Source organism: Mirounga leonina, unplaced genomic scaffold, assembly GCF_011800145.1.
Source record: "Mirounga leonina isolate KUSES-001 unplaced genomic scaffold, KU_Mleo_1.0 Mir_150, whole genome shotgun sequence".
NCBI classification, from domain to species: domain Eukaryota; kingdom Metazoa; phylum Chordata; class Mammalia; order Carnivora; family Phocidae; genus Mirounga; species Mirounga leonina.
Window position 1 is genome coordinate 23,293,562 of NW_023270374.1, and position 19,471 is coordinate 23,313,032.

At 51.0% G+C, this 19,471-nt stretch overlaps 1 protein-coding gene across 1 annotated transcript; it reads right to left on the reverse strand.

The window, feature by feature from the left end:
• Nucleotides 1-271: 271 nt before the first annotated feature.
• Nucleotides 272-18,128, reverse strand: CCM2L (CCM2 like scaffold protein). Its single transcript, XM_035006055.1, has 10 exons — nt 18,023-18,128; nt 15,602-15,769; nt 13,980-14,063; nt 13,701-13,884; nt 12,609-13,087; nt 8,769-8,904; nt 7,004-7,067; nt 3,963-4,092; nt 3,257-3,395; nt 272-2,309 (listed from the first exon to the last, which is right to left on the reverse strand). The coding sequence occupies exons 1-10, from the start codon at nt 18,050-18,052 to the stop codon at nt 1,999-2,001; spliced, it is 1,725 nt and encodes a 574-aa protein (XP_034861946.1). The 5' UTR covers nt 18,053-18,128; the 3' UTR covers nt 272-1,998.
• Between the last annotated feature and the right edge of the window lie 1,343 nt (nt 18,129-19,471).

Consider the following 19,471-nt stretch of genomic DNA (forward strand, 5'->3'; position numbering starts at 1 on the left):
ATTCTGAATCTCATATTATTAGAGAAATTCAAACAATGAGATGCCACCTTACATCCAAACTATAGGCAAAAATTACAGTCGGATAATGTAAAAGCAAATGAAAATGTGGGGAGACAAGCATCTTTCACATGCCACAAATAGAATTTAGTGACATTTAAAACACACATGTGATTTACTAATTCCACTTGGGTATAGGGTCCAAAGAAATTTTCACATAGGCCCATAGGGTCATGTTCAAAGATGTTCATCACAGTGTTTTTTGCGGTGAGAGGAAGTTGGAAGCCACCTGGGTGTCCATCCCTGGGGTGGGGGTGGATAAATAAAACCACGGATGCTCAGCTTGGAATGCTTTGCAGCAATTTGATGTGATAAGCTAGATATTCCCACAGCAACATGGGTTATCTTAAAACTCATATGATGGAGTGAAAAAAGAAAGCAACAGAATGAGATCTTTACACAACGCCATTCACGTAGGGTAAATACACACACAAAGCATTGTGTATTTTATGTTCAGGGCCATATATCAACACGTAGGGTGGGTGCGCACAGTGGGGAGGGGAAGGAGTGTGGGGAATGTGTGGCTAGAAGGGGGAAATAAACCAAAGAAAACATCAGAGGGCCTTAAAGGACTAATTACGATGGGATGGCCATTTGCTACAAACTGGGTATAAATCATGGAACTCTGGACCTGAAGCCCTAATAATGTTACTTTAAAATTGGTGATAATTGTACCTACCTCACGGTCTCAACATGGAAGGCTCTGTAAAGTTTTGCAAATGAACTTTAGCGATTCTGTGTGAGTCTCTGACATTCTCTCAGGACTCATCCCTTTTAGCCTCCAAGCCTTTACTCAGGCCGTGTTGAATGTTGTCCTTACGCTGACTTCTCTACCTCTCCAACCCTGCCATCAGGTTTCTTCAACGACCACGGACTCTCATGATGGCAGCCTGTGAAGCCTTGGGGACTTTTCATTTGGGGCTTGAACCCAGAGCCAGAGTGTCATAGAGCCGTGAGGAGCAAGTCCTATTTCCTCTTCACAAACTTCCCCAAGGGTCTTCTTACAGCCCACCCCCCACCTCAGTTCCCACCCCACTGCTCCCAGGCAAGACAGGCAGACCAAATCTGAAAGTGTTGGATGTGGAAGGGAACAGCTTTTATTGGGTGCCTATCATGTGCTGGACCCAGCACTAAGGTCTTGACTTTTGTTAGTACCCAGAACCACCCTGTGAAGTGGGAGGGGCGCACCTCATCAACAGATTAGGGAATGGAACTCACCAAGAGGTGAGAACACTAACCGGACAGGAGCCCTAGGTCTGTCTGGCTCCAGATCCAAGACCTGAACAAGCAACTTGTTCAGAGTCTTAGGGCCAGGACTGGGACCCCGATCACCTATTTCTGACTTAAGTGCCAGTAGAGAAAAACCTCTCTTTCACACTGATGATCCAATTTCTGCCATCAGGGGAGGGGCGACCCTGCCATTTAGAGCCCTAAAAAGACCCTCGACGCTATTTAGTATGGTTAGTTTGAAGTAATATCTAGGGAGAAATAGGAGATTCCCTCAAGTTTCTTCCCCTTCTTTGAACCTCAGTTTCTCAAAGCGTAAAATAGGAGGAACAGCGGTCTGTGGGCTCTGGGAATTCTTTTCTCAGTCCGCCAGCAGGTGGAGCCCACCCGTCATCCCTCCCTTGGCCTCCAGAAAGCTGCGGGAGTCGCGGGAAAGACGAGTTGTCCTGGGGCCGCGCCTGGGGTTAGTGGGACAAAGCAGGGCGCTGTCCAACCGGGTCTGGCCGAAGGGCCTGCTGAACCCCAGGCGACTGCCCAGGACTTTAGGGTCCCGCCTCCTGCAGGACATTCTCGGTATTGCAGGGCCTGGAGCCCCGAGGGTAGGGACGGACACCCCGGGGAGTGGAGGCCCGCGTCCGGTGCGAGGGGCGTCCCAGGGCCCGGGACCCACAGGCGGGAGTGCAGGTGTGTCCCCACCGACCGCATGGGCTGCGGCTACAGGTAGTTGTCCTCAGCTGCGTCGCCCCCGCCAGGGGAGTCCCGGGCCTCCTCGTCCGTGCTTTCGTCGTCGGGGGCCAGCGCCTCGATGTCGTGCGTGATGTCGGCCAGCAGCCGGTGGAAGGCCTGCGCCTCGGGCCGCTGGGCCGCGCCGTCGTAGCTGCGTACCGCCGACGCCGACGTGGAGCTCATGCTGCGCTTGATGCGCCCGAAGCTGTCGGTGAGGATGCCACCCTCGCGGATGCCCACCCCCTCCAGGAAGCCCTCGAAGTAGCCGATGTCCTGGTCCGGGATGAAGGGCCGCATCCCTGCGGGGCCGACAGGCAGGGGGACTCCTCGAGGTTCAGCCCTCCCCCTCCCACACTGGAACCACCTTCTGCAGAGATCTGAGTTCAAATCCCCACCCCGCCACTGGCTGGCCGTGTGGCCTTGCACAAGTTCCTCGACTCTGCTCCAGAGAATAATGACCTAATGCTCGGCACAAAGTAAATGCTCACTACAGGTTAGCTTGTTACTGTAACAGTTACATTCCCAGTTATTCGTTGTGTGATCCTCATTAAATAGCTACTCCGAGCCTTACTTTCCTCGCCTGTGAAACTGAGATAATTGCACAAGTTCTCCCGGGAGGGATGTGAGGAGGTGCTTAGCACACACACTGAGTGTCCCAGACAAGTCAGCTTGTTTGGCTTCCATCTCTACTCATTAGCTATGCGACTTCAGTACTTTACTTTGCTTCTCTGAGCCTCAGCTTCCACATCTGCAATATGGGGAGCCTCAGTTTCCTCATCTGCAATATGGGGGCAATAAGGTTCTACTTTCCAAAACTGAAGCATTCAATGGGATGATGCTTGACACAGGGTAACTGCAAAATGCCCGTTAGCTTATTAGTACTATCATTCCTGGTGCTATTATTAGCCTTCCTTACCAGCTGTGTGACCTTGGACAAGCTCCCTAGCCTCTGTGAGCCTCAGATGCCCCATGGGGTAAATGGGGAGAATCATCCCCTCACCCAGCTTTGCTATGAAGGTGAATGGTTGTATTAGTGCTCTTCTTAGGCCCTGGGACTGCAAGCAAGTCCATCCTCTGTTCTGCACCTTTCTCCTCAAAAGCACCATGGATTTCTCGATCTTGGCTTTATTGGAGGCTGAAGAATAAGAGTGAACACTTCTAGCCTGATGACTGATAGGGAATGTCATGGACCATGTAGGGGCCTTGGCAGACCTTGGGGGGGGGGGCGTGGTGGCAGGTGGCTCACCAAGGAGGAGGAACTTGCGCCGGTCTCCGTAGAGCTTCAGCAGGCCTGCGCAGTAGTCCTGGATGGGCAGCCCCAGCCGGTACTCCCTCAGGAGCACCGCAAACTGCTGGATCTCAGGGGGCCCCAGTTTACTCCGCAACTGTAGGGACAACATTCAAGATCAGTCCCGGGGAGCAAGCCCCACCCAACCTTTGCCTAAAAGACGCAGAGTCCTATCTGTAAGGGTATATTTGGCCAAGACCTCCCTTGAAACCCTCCCATGGCCTACTGGGGGGCATCAAGACCCTCTGGGCTGCATCTAAGCATGTGCTGTGGACTCAAGCTGCCTGAGTTCACATCCTGGCCCCTTGGTCAGCTCTGTGATCTTGGGTACGTGACAACCTCCTTGACCCTTACTTTTCTTATATGTAGTGAAGATAATGGCAGTACCTCCTACTGTGGCCATTAAGAGGATTAAAATAAATGCATAAAAAGTGCATAGAACCATGCCTGATATAGAGCAAACACTCAGTTAATGCTAGCCGATGCTAGCTAAGGCTTTCACAAGCTGGCCTCAGTTTACTCTCCTAACCTCATATCCCGCCCTGATCTTCAACATCTGCTTCAGTTATGTCCAGGATTATTCATGATTCCTGAAATACTCCCTGTGCTTTCTCCAGCCTCCGGGCCTTTGCTTGTGCTGTCCACATTGCCTGCCCCAGCTCACCGTGACCATGTAATCTTGCAACTGCTCGAGGCCCAGGCCGCTGTGGTCACTGCCGCTGCAGTGGGAGCCGTGGAAAGAGGGTGTGGACGTACCACTATAACACGCTTCAAATGTATCCTGGGAGCCATTGCTGCAGAGACAGGCAGAAAGGGGGGCCCTCACTCAGCTCCCTCCAGCTCCTCTCCCTGCAACAGGTAGAGCTGGGAAGGCACAGCTACTGATGCTCTGGGCCTGAGGCCGCATCCTAGATCCCATTTTGGCCTCCAAGGCCCCACATTGTCTGGCCCCGGCTGCCTCTGTTGCCTCATCGCACCCTTGCTCTGCATGCTCAGGCCACTCTGCCTTCTCTCTTCTCCTCTAATACTCCAAGTGCCTCTCCACCCCCGGGCCTTTGCACATGCTGTTCCCTCTAACTCTTATTCATCACTGGAGCTTAAATGTCACCTTCTCGACAAAGTTTTCCCTGACCCCCTCTCCCAATGACTGGGTTAGATCCTCTGTCAAATGTGGTCACAAACCCGTAAGTCTAGCCATGACATGAGAGGCCTTTCCAGATCCCCCCATCAATGTCCATGGCAGCCTCTTGGCTTCTCCTCAAATGCACCAAGCTTCATCTTGCTTCAGAATCCTTGCACTGTCTGCCCCTATGCCTGGGGCCCTCTTCCCTTTTCCTCCTCTGGGTCTCAGTTCAAGTGTCATCAGCTCTGAGAGGCCCTCCGGACTCCCCAGATGAGGAAGGCTCCCACGGCCTCTCTCTCAGTACCGTGAGGTGCTTATTCTCTTTCGTGCTTATCATTAATGCTTATTTCTATTAAATCATGATTTCATTGTCTCCTGTACTAGACACTGTGCTTGTGCCATAAACCATGCAAAAGCAGGGACGTTGCTTTCTTCCTTGTTAAGTACCTGCCCTGTGCCAAGCACAGGTCTCATCCTTGTCTTGCTCCCCACTATAACCCTAGCACACAGCACAGTCTCTGGCGCATGATAGGTACTCAGGAAATCTTGCTTAATAAAAACTCAACCTGGGGTACCTGAGTGGCTCAGTCGGTTAAGCATCTGACTCTTGATTTCAGCTCAGGTCACGATCTCACGGTTGTGGGATGGAGCCACACATTGGGCTCCAAGCTTAGCTAGGAGTCTGCTTGGGATTCCCTCTCTCTCTCACCCTCTGCCCCTCCCCCTGCTCATGCACACACACGCTCTCTCTCAAAATGAATAAATAAAATCTTTTTTAGAATAAAAGATTCTCTCTCCCTCTGCCCCTCCCCCTGCTCTCTCTCTCAAAAAAAAAAAAAAATTTTTTTTTACCTAAAATAAAGATCAACCTGCCTCCTGGTTTCTAAATTGTTCCAGAACCATCTTGCGTTATTACCTACAGAAAAGCAGGATAGCATAGTGGTTAGGGGATGTGGACCTGGAGCTAGCCTGCTCAGGTTCAAACCTCAGGCCTACAACTTACTAGCTGCTTGACCCTGAGCAAGCTGCTTAGCTTCTCTATTCCTCAGTTTCTCCATCTGTAAAGTGGGATGACAAAAACTGATGTCACAAGAATTAGAGGAATCTATTCATATGGCACTTAGAGTCATGGACTACAAGCAATAAATAAACAATAGCCACTGTAATGTTGCTACATTGATTTTTTTAAAAAATGCAGCACTTGGGGGCACCTGGCTGGTTCAGTCGGTAGAGCATGTGACTCTTGATCTTGGGCTCATGAGTTCAAGCCCCATTGGGGGTAAAGTTTACTTGAAAAAAAAAATGAAGTGCTTTATCGAACAGCACTAGGCACACAGCAAGCTCAAAGGTTAGTCATTATCATGATTGCCATCTCTCCGGGGGATATCATCAGGTTGTTTAAGGACTGGCCCAAGAGCACACAGTATTAAGAAGGCGAATATAGGGCGCCTGGGTGGCTCAGTTGGTTAAGCGACTGCCTTTGGCTCAGGGCATGATCCTGGAGTCCCTGGATCGAGTCCCGCGTCGGGCTCCCTGCTCGGCAGGGAGTCTGCTTCTCCCTCTGACCCTCCCCCCTCTCATGTGCTCTCTCTCATTCTCTCTCTCTCAAATAAATAAATAAAATCTTTAAAAAAAAAAAAAAAAGAAGGCGAATATATTGCCACCAAAGAGGAAAAAAAAAAGTAAGGCGTATATTACTGGCAGAGATTGCTACCTGTCAAGTCTAGACCTTAGCAGAACCAGCATGACCCACTTGTTCCAGTTTGCCTAGGACTTCCCTGGTGTTTGTACTGAAATTCCCATGTCCTGGGAATCCCCCCCCCCCCCCCAGTGCTGGAGGCAGGGGTTGGTCATACTAAACAGAACCCTGGACAATGTTCCCAGGTGGGTTTGTTAATGCGGCACTCCCAGACTTGCGGGCAGCTCGTGGTGGCCATGTGACCAAGTTCTGGCCAATGCAACACAAGCAGAGGCATGAGGTGGGACTCCCAGCAAAGCTCTTTACTGAGCCCCCTGGCAGGCCACTGCGATGACTGGAGCTATGACCATCATCTTGGTCCATGAGGTGACTTTGAGGATGGGAGCAAGCGCCAAGGAGTGGGGAGAAGAGAAGCCTGGACCCCTGCTGACCATAAGGCCATAAACTCCTGGTTTATTTTATAAAAAAATAAGGTGGGAAAAAGCTATCTTGTTTAAAGCTCTATCTTTTTTTAGGGTTTTCTACTATATGGAATTAAAACTAAAGTAAACCAAAATTATTTTTTGATATTAGCTGTGGTTTGGGCTCTGCAGGCCACTGTGTCTGGATGACGAGCAGAGATCTGCAGGCCTACATGGGCCCAGTTCTGGGTTCTGGCTCTCCCCTGGGCCTGTCAGAGTCTGGGTCTGGATCCTCTGAGCTCACTGAAGCCCACAGAGATCAGTTTACCTATGCCCTCCCCCCACCAGGGCCCAGGGCATCAGCACAAATCGAGGTGAGGTCATCTTCTCCCACCCTCTCTTGCCCACGGGGGGCTCAAGAATGCCCAGAAGAGTGACCCGGTTTGTGCAGGGGTGTAGGAGGGGGGCAGGGTGGTACCCACAAGGAGCTGCAGCAGCTGAAGTCGGCGTCGTAGGCGTAAGTCCCATCCGTGCGGCAGCTCTCACCTGGGGTCAGGAGACAGAGGGGCGGTTAGAGGCAGCAGACCAGGGACCAACACCCCCAGCTCCCTGAGGCCCCAGCCTCAGCCCCTCCCTGTGGTTGGGATGGTGGCTGGAGCATGGATGACCTTGTAGGCAACCGTAAGCGTGTTAGCTTTTACCCTGAGTGAAATTAGGCAGCCACTGGAAGATTTTGACCATGATTCCTACCCCCACCACCAACACACAGCCAACCCTGGGCAACTCACCTCCTCTCTCCTGGCCCTCAACTTCCCCAAGGTTGGGACAATACCACCTTCCTGCCTGCCTCATGGGGGTCTTGGGAAAAGCAGGTGAGGAAACAGGTGAGGTAATGTTTTGAAAACTGTGTTTGAGGCAAGGAAAAAAAAAAGAACTTTGAGGGAAAGAACCTCAAATCTTGAGAGGATAGAAGCACCATTTACAGAGAACTTGCTCTCTACCTAGCCCTGTTACCTCTCTGAATCCACTAACCTTACCCTTCTGATCTTGGCTCACTCAGTGTCACTTCCCCACCACACCCCCCTGACTTCCCAGGTGAGGCCGGTTCCTCAGTCTGTGTTCTCAGAGTACAACATGTGGCTACATTTTCCTTGTGTAACTATGTAATTACTGTGGGCTACCTCAGCAAAGCAAGCCTTGTGAGAGCAGGGCCACGTCTGGTTCTGCTCCCCGGTACATCCTGCTGATAGCAGATGCTTCAGTAAATATTTGTTGAATAGAATGAATTTGTTGAAATACTTGTTGACTTATCTCATTAATTTACCCATCATCCTGTGAGAGTTGATGAACCATCCCAACTTCCCAATAACCGCAGTTCCCACGGATGGGAGCGCCTCCAGGAGGAAAGAGCTCTGTTGCTGGAGCTATGCAAACAGGGAGCACACTGAGGGGGCTGTGACTGAGGAAAGTCACTTAGTGGCCTGGAAAGTAGCATGGGAGGATCTGCAGGTAGAAGCTTTAGAAATCAGACAGAGCTGGGTTTGAATCCCGACTCTCCCACTTACTCGCTGAGTAAGACCCTGAGCAATTTATTGACTACTCTGAGCCTTAATGTCCTCATCGGTAAAACTGGAATCATAAGGCTTCAGAGAGTTCTTTCATCTACTCAAAAAACACTTGTCGAGCATCTGTGGTGTCCCTAGTCCTGTGCTAGGCACAGGGGATACAGTGGCAAATAGGACCCGACAAGGTCGCTATGGGGATTAAATAAGACTTGGCACATTGGTACTGTGCTTGGCACATAGTTGGTGCTCAATAAATGCCTCTATTAGCTCATTCTCATTCTAGCCCTTGATTGCATTCAAGGGTGGGTCTGGAAATCTTGGTTTTGACCTAGATTCCTAGTGGAGCTAGACAGCTCAGTCAATAGACAATGCATGCGCCTGGATTTCTGCAAAGCAAGGACATCAAAAATGAAAGCGGGGGAAAAAGTTCAGCTTTGAGGGGCTCATTCTGAATCTGGCAACCAGAATATCTGTGAAGAAGCTAAGTTTGAGGTCATAATGAAAACTGACATTTTATTTTAACTACATAAGGGCAGCAGGGTTGGGGGAGGACACTGTAATTGTGGTAGAGATCAGGACCCCTAAAGGCGTTCATTGGCCCTGAGTCCTGGGGCAGCCCCCCTCCCCGGCCTTTGGGATGTTTCACAGCGGGGGGCGGGGGGCAGCCAGTTCCAGTACTCACTGCGACTGCAGAGCCACGGCCGCTCGGGCGTGGACGTGTAGTGGTAGCCAGCCCGGTCCACGCACTCAATGCTCTGGTCCCCGTAGATGATCTGGAAGACCTGACAGATGAGGGCACAGGACTCCTCGGCAGCATCCTGGCCCAGGGAGGAGGACAGAGCGCTCAGGCCTCTCCAGTGCTCAGGACACCCCTGCCCCCTTAAACAGTGTGAGGAGGCTCGGAGGGCCACACACACACCTATGGGCACCTTTAAATCAACTTGGAGGGCATTCCCCATCAAAATTGTATGGCCATCCTCTGGATCTTGAACTCTGTAATAGAGTCCAGCAGCAACTCTGTCTTCTGCTCTGAAAAATGCATCCCAGATTTCTAGGGGATTCATAGGACCTTCTAAAGTTTATCTAAAATAAGCCCTAGGGGCACCTGGGCGGCTCAGTTGGTTAAGCATCCAACTCTTGATCTCAGCTCAGGTCTCTATCTCACAGTCATGAGTTCAAGCCCGATGTTGGGCTCCATGCTGGGTGTGGAGCCTATTAAAAAAAAATAATAATAATAAAATAAAATAAAATAAGATAAAATAAGCCCTAGTTTAAATTCCGGTAGGAAGTTGAGGCTCAGAGAGGTGAAATGATTAGCCAAGACTAGAACCCAGGACTCCTGATACCTACTAGGAGGAGGAAGAATTACATGTATGAAAATTTTAGGCTCAACATAGTTACTACTACTGGATGCCATATTTAGATATGAGCTTTCTGGCACCCAGGGCAATAATGGAAGTAGGATGAATACATAAACTTCAGTCTCTGATAGGAGGCAGGAATTTCAATTCTTGGGTGAAAGTTTCTTGAGACTGCAAATTTGAAGAGGAATTTGCCTTTCTAATTTACCTCTTTATGTCTTTTTTTTTTTAAGATTTTATTTATTCATTTGAGACATAGAGATATATATAGAGAGAGAGAGAGAAAAAAAAAGCATGAGCAGGGAGAGAGGCAGAGGGAGAGGGAGAAGCAGGCTCCTCGCTGAGCCAGGAGCCCGATGTGGGGCTCGATCCCAGGACCCTGGGGTCATGACCTGTGCCAAAGGCAGACACTTAACCATGTGAGCCACCCAGGTGCCCCTACCTCTTTATGTCTTTAAGCAAGAGATTCAGAAAGACAATCACTGATGAGACCATCTTCATGGTACCATTTCCTATTTTGTGCCTCTAAAAAGCCCGGGGTATGAATTAAAATGTAACCCAGGAGAGGCAGGATTGATCCTTACAATAACCCTACAAAATAGACAGGGGAGAGAGTATCCTTCTTTTATAGTTAAAAGCACTGAGGCTTAGAGTGGCTAGGTGACTCTTCCAGCTCACACAGCAAGTTCTTAGCATTAATTACTATTGGCACTCAGGTTTTTTGATTCTAACTCCTGTGCCCTCCTTGGGACCACAAGTCCTTGGATAGGAGGCCAGAGAATCAGATACTCCTGAAAAACAGCTCTTCATAGGATAGGACTAATTCTCATTTAGCCCTATTTTAGGCACTGGGCCAGACTCTGAGGTCTCAGGGGTGAATTAGATGAGGTCTGTACCCTCAAGCCCTCACGGTCCAGTGAGATAGACAGGGAGCACTGTTCCCTCTGCTTGGAATTCATTTTCCTACCAATTCACCTTGCTGACTCCTTCCTCCCCTTCACATTTCAATTTAAAAGGCACAAACTCACTTTCTCTATGGAAAATGGATCTCCTCCCTCATTTCACTGCAATCTGTTTGTTTTCTTCTTGGTCCCCATCACAAGGTATAGGAATATAATACGCATCACTTCATCCATTCATTCAATATTTATCACGTGCCAGGCACTGTTTTAGGTGTCAGAGATACCATAGTGAACCATCCAGAATGCACAGGTCTCTTGGCACTCTACAAGGAGACCAGTCTGGCTGGAATGAAGTGCAGAAAGGGGGACCTAGAAAGAGATGAGGCCAGAGAGGAAATGGGCTTTAGCCACCACGATAAGGTGGGAGGCCTTATAAGCAGTTGTAAGGACATTAGCTCTTACTCTGAGTGAAATGGGGAGCCACGGCGAGATTTTGAGCCGTGATATGATGAGACTTATGTGTTAACGGGACTGCTCTGACTGTGGGGGGATCAGGTTATAAGCAAGAGCCGAATCTGTGGTCTAAATGCATGATCTGGATGATAGAAGATGGGGCGTGGACCTGGGTCGGGACAGTGGAGGGTGGGGAGAAGTACATAGGCTTGGGATAGATTTTAAAAATAAGGCAAACAGGATTTGTTGATGGAATGGATATGTGTTGTGTGAGAGCAAGATGAGTCACAGATCACTGCCAGGTTTTGATCTGCAGGAGGGAAGGACAGAGCTGCCATTAATCAACACAGGGAGACCAAGGGAGGAGCAGGTTTGGGGGAGAAGATTGGGCGCTTAGCTTTGGATGTGTTAAGTTTGAGATGGTCATTAGCCCACCGTATGGAGAGGCCGATTGGAGAAACATGCCTGGAGATTTGCTGAGAGATAAAATTTGGAGTTCTCAGTGTTTTAAATGCCATAAGACTGTTTTGTTCACTAGGGTACTACAGGGTGGGGGGAGGGGTTGGGGGCCCTGGGCCAGAGGAAAAGTTTAGACAACTCAGGACTTGATGGTGTCTGCTAGATTGAGCTCCCGAAGGGAGGGCACTAAATATGTCTTTGCTCATCTCTGCATCCATAGCACTTAGCCCAATGCCTAGGACAAAGCTGGTGCTCAATAGAGATGGTCAAATGAATAAAAGCAAGGGTGAATATGGACAATGGGGGCGAGGGGAGGAAAGGCAACAATGGAAGGCTTCTGCCTTGGATGACTGCCATAGTTAACAAGAGTACAGGCTTGAGGGCGCCTGGGTGGCTCAGTCGGTTAGGCGACTGCCTTCGGCTCAGGTCATGATCCTGGAGTCCCGGAATCGAGTCCCGCATCGGGCTCCCTGCTCGGCGGGGAACCTGCTTCTCCCTCTGACCCTCCCCCATCTCGTGCTCTCTCTCTCTGTCTCATTCTTTCTCTCAAATAAATAAATAAAATCTTTTTAAAAAATAAAATAAAAAATAAAAATAAAAATAAATAGGGCGCCTGGGTGGCTCAGTCGGTTAAGCGACTGCCTTCGGCTCAGGTCATGATCCTGGAGTCCCGGGATCGAGTCCCGCATCGGGCTCCCTGCTCGGCGGGGAGTCTGCTTCTCCCTCTGACCCTCCTCCCTCTCATGCTCTCTGTCTCTCATTCTCTCTGTCTCAAATAAATAAATAAATAAAAATCTTAAAAAAAAAAAAGAGTACAGGCTTGAACTTCCCTGGTCTCTGTTGAAACCACCGCCTGGTTCCTGGGTGACCTTCCACGAGTTACTTAGCCTCTGGATCTCACTTTCCTCCTCTCTAGAATGAGGAGGCTTGTAATGTTTGCCTCTAGTGGTAGTGAGAGAATGAAATGTGTTAATGCTGGTTCCTTGCCTGGCATGTGTTGGCATTCCATTCGTGCTGGTAATGAGTGTCCCCTGATTGCTACCGTGGTAGTGCGGACATTGACAAGGCGGGAGAAAGCAGGGCTGGAGGAGGGGTCCGATCCCGTCTGTTTGGGCTGTTTTGAGTTTCCATCCCATTGGGATGGCAAGGGGGAGGTGTCCAGGCCGGGGATTAGAAGCCCTTTGGCGTCGTGGATACACAGGTAGTACCTGAAGTCCTAGGTAGGGCCTCAGGAGGGGGAAGGAAAGACCCCAGGAACGGAGCGGGCTGGGGTGGAGAGCGACGCCTTCCAACCCCGGACGCGGCCGGGAGGCGGGGCGCGGGGGCTCCGGGTGCCCTCGGGCTCACCCTGTTGGCCACAGCCAGGATGACAAGGTTGCAGTAGGCGTCGGGGCTGGGGTCCTGCGGGTCGAGCGGGTTGGAGCCCGGGTGGCGCCGCTCCCAGCTGCCGCCGCCGCCGCCGCCCGCCTGCCTCCGCTCCCAGCTGCCGCCCGGCTTGCCCGCGCCGCCGCCGCCGCCGCCGCCGCCGCCGCCGCCGTGCCTCCGCTCCCAGCTGCCGCTGAACGTCTGCCGCCGCTCCCAGCTGCCCGACGCCCGCGCCCCGGCGCGCTGGCGCTCCAGGCTGCCGCCGCCGCCGCCCCCGGCCCGGGCCTCTGCGCCCGCGCCCCCGCCCCACGCCATCCGCCAGTCCAGGCTGCAGATGGTGTGGCGCCGCTCCGTGGTGCCCCCCCGCCGCTTCTCGGGCGCCGCGCCCGGCGGGCCCGGGTCGCGCCCTGCGCCGCCGGGGCTGGCGTCTACGCCGGCTGGCACCGGGTCCACGCCCAGACCTAGGAGAGGCGGGACGGCGGTCAGGAGATCCGGGCTAAGAGCCCCCTCCCGAGACCAGCTGCGGACCAGCGGCGCCTGGCCCCACGTCTGCCTTCAAAGTCTCGAGGCCAGATCCGCCCCCCGCGTTGTCCTTACTTTTGGGGCCCGCCCCCGGCCTCGGCTCCACCCTAGTCTTGCTTGCGGTCTGACCTGTCCCCCCATCACTCCAGCCAGGAGCTCCGCCTCCTCGGCATATGGTCACGCCCCCAGCTCAGACTCCGCCCCTCGCCCGAGCTCTGGGCGCGCCTCTGTCTTGCTCAGCTTCACCGCGCGCTTTAACTTCAAATCCCAGAATTTGGGCTCCTCCAGCCTTCCCAGCCCCGCTACCTGGCCTCAGGCTGGTGGCTCAAGCCGTCCACCCTTCAAACTCAACCTCAACCTGGGCCCGCGTCTTCTTGCGTATGGCCATGGCCTGCTCTTAGTCTCGGGGTGGTGTGGTTGGCCTTTTCCATCACACACCATCCACCCTCAGCAACCCACCCCCTCCCCACCCCAGGTCATTCCTTTCCCAAAACTAGACGCTGGGCCCTTTCTCTCCGCGTTCACCTCCCGGCCCTGCCCCGCCCGCTGTACCGGTCTTAAGCACCAGCAGGTGCAGCGCGTCGTCCTGCAGGTAGGAGGCGGCGGCGATCTCATGCGTGGGGATACGCAGGATTAGCTCCTCGTTGTCGCGCCAGGTGAGCAGCAGGCAGCGGGCCGACAGGCTCAGGATACTGTCCTGCTCCGCTGTGGTCTTCAGCGGCAGCTCCTTCAACTGCTGCAGGGGGTTCGGATCTCTTGGGTCCCCGAGGGGCTCGGGTGGGAGAGGAAGAAGAGGACAAGACCCAGCCCTAACCCTCCCCAGGGCCTCACCCTGGCCGTGTCCAGCAGCTGCAGGAGCTCGTCGCGGCTGGAGGGGTTCAGTGAGGAGGTAACCCAGGTGAGGTGGCCCAGGAACTGGACAGGAAATGGGAGGTAGGGGTGGGAGAAGGGCACAGAGAGGTCACCTTGAAGCCTTGGATAACCCAGAACTCCTCACTGACCCAGTGAATATAGACTGAAGTAGAAATACCTGAATTGATCATAACCTGATGATAGCTATTAAGGTGGTCACAGAAGCCAGACCCCAAAAAATGATGCCCCAAATCAATATAATAATTCTTCATTCATTCTTAGTTAAAACTTAATGTCATCCCGAACTTTAATGTTATTCAATGTAAGAAATTAACTTTATTTTTAGTTTTGTTCTTCTAGGTGAATTCCACCAATCAAACCTTTTTCTTCTTTTATTCTCTATGAAATTTCAGTCCCCAATATTTAAGTGGATTTATTAGTTAGCTTTAGCCCTCCATATATGGTAAAATACAAGACGCCAGTTAAATTTGAATTCCACATAAACAGTGAATACTTTAAACAAAATTTTTTAAAGTATTTTTAGTCCCATGTAGTATTTAGGACATATTAATACTAAACAAGTACTCGTTGCTTTTCTGAAATTCACACTTAACTGGGCAGCCTGTTTTTGCCAAATCTAACACTCCTACCCCCATATCAATCTTCCTTGGGTAATGAGGATTCTCCATTGCTCCTTCATGGTGCTCATGAAACAGTAGTAAAACCCTTGAGGGACCTTAGTCCCCTCTGGCTTGCTGAACTGGGTTCCTATAACAAGTTCATCCACTATCTGAGTAGCAACAACATTACTGCAGTAAAACCTCACAGGAAGGTATGGCTTTTCCCATCTGCTCTCTCCTGTGAGTAGGTTTTGAGCCCTGTGTTGAAATGGAAACACTGAGGCTGAGTGGGTGGAGGTCATTTGCTGAGGGTCCACAGCATAAGGCAGGAGCTAGGCTGTCATGAACCCAGGTCTCTTTGCTCTGAGCCTCCCCTGTGTGAGACCGGGCTGGTCAGGGCTTGGTGTGAGAGAGAGGTACAGTCTCTCCTGTTGAGATCCAGAACACACTACCCCCAAATATGGCACGTTGGCATATTGAATATCTTAAGCTTGAAGGAGTTGAAGAAAATGGTAGAAGCAGGAAGGTTACTCTGACCTTCCCCCACCCCTCTTCCCCGAAAGCAGGAGAAAAATCTCCCACCTGAAAAGTACCCTCCCTGTACCTGGAGGGAGACCTCCTCTCACCAGACACAGGGAATTTAGGGCTGAGAAGGCTGTAAAAACAAACCTTGTTATTTCTTCACCTTTTACTCCCCTAGCCCAAACCCTTCTGCCTTGTCAGCTCTTCATAAATTTAGTGTCAAAAAGATATAAAAGCTTCCTGCTCTGGTCACTTCTTTGGGTCTTCATTCCCTTGCGAAAGCTCTCATGGACATGTAACCATTTAATAAAATGTGCACACTTTTCTCCTGTTCATCTGTGTTTGTTGGCCTCATTTTCAGACCCAGCCAGGGACCCTAAGAGAGTTAAGGAAAACCTTACCCCTCCTTTACTCCTCACCCCAAGATTCTGCCCACCCTTCTCCTCACCCTACACATACCTTGACCTCTTTCTCCAGATAGTCACACAGCAGAATCTGAGGGTCGATGAGGTAGTCAGGGGGGTAAAGGGGCATCGAGTGCAGGGGCCGGCGACTCACACTGGTCCGAAAGGCAGCCCGGCGCCCAGCCTTGGGGAACACCAGCCTCCGGATGGGGGATACAAAGCCCTGGGGGGCAGGAGGCAGGGAGATGTTGGGGGGAACAACAGTAACAACAGCAACTGGCTTTATTGAGCACTTCCGCATTCGGCATTTTACTTACTTACCTAGTACCTAATTTAATTCTCATAGACTCTGCAGAAGGGGTACCTCTGTGATCCCCATTTTACAGATGGAGAAACTAAGCCTCAGAGAGATTCCCTCTCTCGATGTGTCTCTCTCTGTCAAATAATTAAAATCTTTAAAAATAAAATAAAATAAACACCCAAGTCAGGGCAGAGGGCGTGCTAAGGCCCAGGCCCAGGCCCAGACTGAAGGACTGGGGCAAGTAAGAAAAATATATTAAGAGTCAATGTGGCTCAGTGGTGAGTGCACAGGTATTTGTCATGCTATTCTCTGTGCTTTCCCCCAAATTAGAAATGGCCGGTAAGTACATTTAAGGAGAATCCAGCAGACACCTGCACAAAAAATGGCCTACGGCAAGATTCAAGAAGCCAGTTCTAGACTCCAATGCAGCCCAACAGAATCTAAATCTCGCAGGAAAGTGTGAGCACCGTTTTAGAGCAGTTCTCAGTGAATATGGCTCCTGGGTCAGCAGTGGCAGCACTGAGGAACTTAAGAGAAATGCATATTCTCCCATTCCATCCTAGATCTACTGGATCAGAGCTTGGGGGTGAAACCCAATGATCTATGTTTTAACAAGCACTCCAGGTGATTCTGATACAGCCCAGCTCATATTTTAAAACCAGTATCTTGGAGCCTAGATGAAGTATCTGGAAGCTCTGAGAAATGAGAACAAATGATCTGGGAAAGGGTATTCCAGGCAGATGTTCCAGGCACATATTTTGCACGTGCAAACCCCTGGGGCTGGCTAAGCATGAGCCTGGGGAAGATGCACGTGGTCTATTGCAGCTGAATGATGAGATGAATGAGCCATAGAGGGCCTGAATGCCAGCTATGGAGCTGGGACTTGATTCTGTGTATGTGAGTGTGTGTGTGTGTGTATGGAGTGGAGAGCTAAATGTTTTGTCTGTGGCCTTTAATGATCCAGCCCTGCCCACCTCTCCAGCCTCATTTTATGCACCCCCGCACTGCCCCACCCCGCCCCTTGCTCCTGCCCTCCAGCTACAGGGCCATCTTTCCAGTCCTCCCTACTTGCTCTGTTCCTTCCCATTGCAGAGCTTTTGCACATGCTGTTCCTCTGCCTGAAATGCTCTTCCCTACTCCCTTTTCTTCCACCCATCAGATCTCAGCTCAAACTGACCAGTCTAGGGTTAGGTCCCCTAATATTCTATATCCCAGCACTGTGTATGGAGTCTCTTATGCAATTTTATATTCATTGCTTTTTTTAAAAAGAATTAAGAGTTGCTTTCCCCACTAGAATGTGAGCTCCAGGGAGGGAGCGGAGACCTTGTCTGACTTTGCTCACCACTGTATCATCACCAGTACCAGGCACCATGCTTGGCACATAATAAGGGTTCAGTAAATATCTAGAGAAGGGATAAACCCAGAGAGAAGCAGCACTATGTCTTGACTCTCTTCTGAGCCCTCATGATTCACATGGGAGCCCTTTAGACCAGCCTGACCTCAGTTTCTTGGAGGAAGAGAGCTGGGTGGTGGTGGGAGTTGGAATCTGAGGGACCCCCTGAATAGCAAAGACAACCAGGTGAGGTGCCCAAGGAACCAGACTAGAAAACTGACGGTAAGGAGGGGTGAGGATCTATGGGGTGAGGGGGATGACCCTCAGGCTGAGGCCTTCGGAGAAGAGCTGTTCTGGCATAAAGATGGGGAGGGGGCAGGCTAGGCTGGAACCCAGCAGGGGAGCAGGTAGGTGTCTCAACCTGGATAGGCAGCCTTATAGCACAGAATTGCCCTGGCTGAGCTCCTTCTGTCGGGGGAGGTAAGGAGCAGGGGAATGTGTCTATTCTGTGTTTGTCTCTCGGTGTGAGGAGCCCCCAGGAAAGCCATGGAAGCAGGTTGGTAGTATCTCCCAAAACAATCTGGCTGGCTGGGTTTCCCCGGAAGGTGCCTGTCTGTCTATTCATTCCAGGGATGGCAGACGCCGCTTGTGAGTGGGGAGACAGGTTAGGGAGCTTGAGTCCAAATGTCTGACTGCCCAAGGGTGGGAAGGACAGTCTTTTCTGATGAGAAGAAAGACTCTACGCATGCCACTCACTGCGCCTCACCCCCACCCCAGGCCTCCCACTTTACCAGCTCCATGGACATTTCTTTCCCCCGCATCCCTCCCAACTTCCCACCTACCTTTTTCCCTTTCTTGACTTCATATTCCATGGTGAAGCGTCTCCTCTACTCTTGCCACCCTCCTGACCATCTCCTCCACCCTCTCCCCCCTACGCAGTTCCTTTGTTCTTTTTCCTGCCTGGTCGGAAACTCCACCAGCCCCGGAGTTCCTGCCGCTCCCGTCTGATAGTGAGCAGAGGTGGGGGGCCGGAGGCGAGTGGAGGATGCAGGCTTGGGCCCCTCCAGCTGAAGAGTGGAAGGAAGCCCAGCCAGAACAACCTACCCGGGGAGAAGGCCTCAAGCCTCCCTCCAAAAGGCTTGCTGTTGAGGGGGCTTGGGAACCGAGTAAGGCTGGGGAAGGGCCCCCCAGTTTGGAGTCTGAGAATCCCGAATTCCAACCGTACTTCTGCCACTGACCTTGTTGTGTGACCTTGGCAAGACAAGTCATTCGCTCTTGTACAGCCTCGGTTGCCCCCTCCTCTCTATGAAGTAGGAATAAACATCGCCTCCCTCTCTGGCTGCTGTGGTGAGGAAAATGCTTCCTAAACTATAGAATATTGTGTCCAAGCAAGTTATGATTTTAAAAATTAATCATTACCATTAAGGGAGGCAGTATTCATAGGGTTCGAGGATAGGTTGCCTGAGTTTGAATCCTGATTTTATCACTTACTAGGGTGATGACCTTGGGCAAGTCCCTTACCCGCTTGTTTCCCCATCTATAAAATGGGCATAATAGCAGTCTGACCTCATGGTGACCTTGTAAGGATTAAATGCACTTAGAAGAGCTCCTGACACATATGAAATGCTCAATAAATGTTAACTATTTACCTATCTATGTGTCTGTGTGTCCTGGGCTGTTTTACCGTCTCTTGGGAGAATATTAGTGAGGCGAGTTTCCCTTTGTGATTCTGTGCTGAGCACTTTACATATTTCATCTCTCTCGTTCCTTACAATATTAGGGTATCATTATACCTATTATACAGATCAAAAAATCAGGCTCAACTGCAGAGGCTGACCCAAAAAAGTCATCAAGTTTATAAGAGGAGGACCTGGGATTTCTGGCCAGTCTGGATCTGAAGCCTAGTTCCTTACCTCTAGGGCCAGCGTGCTCAGCATATCCCACCCAGGACAGTTGGGAAGGTTCCGAATGACCCATCCACACCTTGCCATGACACCTGGGTTCTGGAAGCCCTAGTTCTGGAACTGATTTGCTATATGATCTAGGGCAGTTTGCTTATTTTAACATTTCTGGGCCTCAGCTTCCTCATCTTTCCAATGGGAACAATGATCCCAAATGCCCTGCCCTGTAGTCAGCGGTGTGGTGAGAAAGACATCGGACTATGGATGAGAAAGCAGCTGGAAATTGTGAAGTGCAGGAGCCAATGCACTGGATTGTTTTGAAAGTTTCTTCTGAAAGCACAGGTGTGCAGAAAGAAAGAGAAAGAAAGAAAGAAAGAAAGAAAGAAAGAA

Coding starts and splice junctions, on each gene's coding strand:
- CCM2L (XM_035006055.1), bottom strand. CDS start 18,052: ATGGAATATGAAGTCAAGAAAGGGAAAAAG. Junction 15,770..18,022: donor AAGTCAAGAAAGGGAAAAAG/GTAGGTGGGAAG, acceptor CCTGCCCCCCAG/GGCTTTGTATCCCCCATCCG. Junction 8,905..12,608: donor TCCTGGCTGTGGCCAACAGG/GTGAGCCCGAGG, acceptor TCCCTGGGCCAG/GATGCTGCCGAGGAGTCCTG.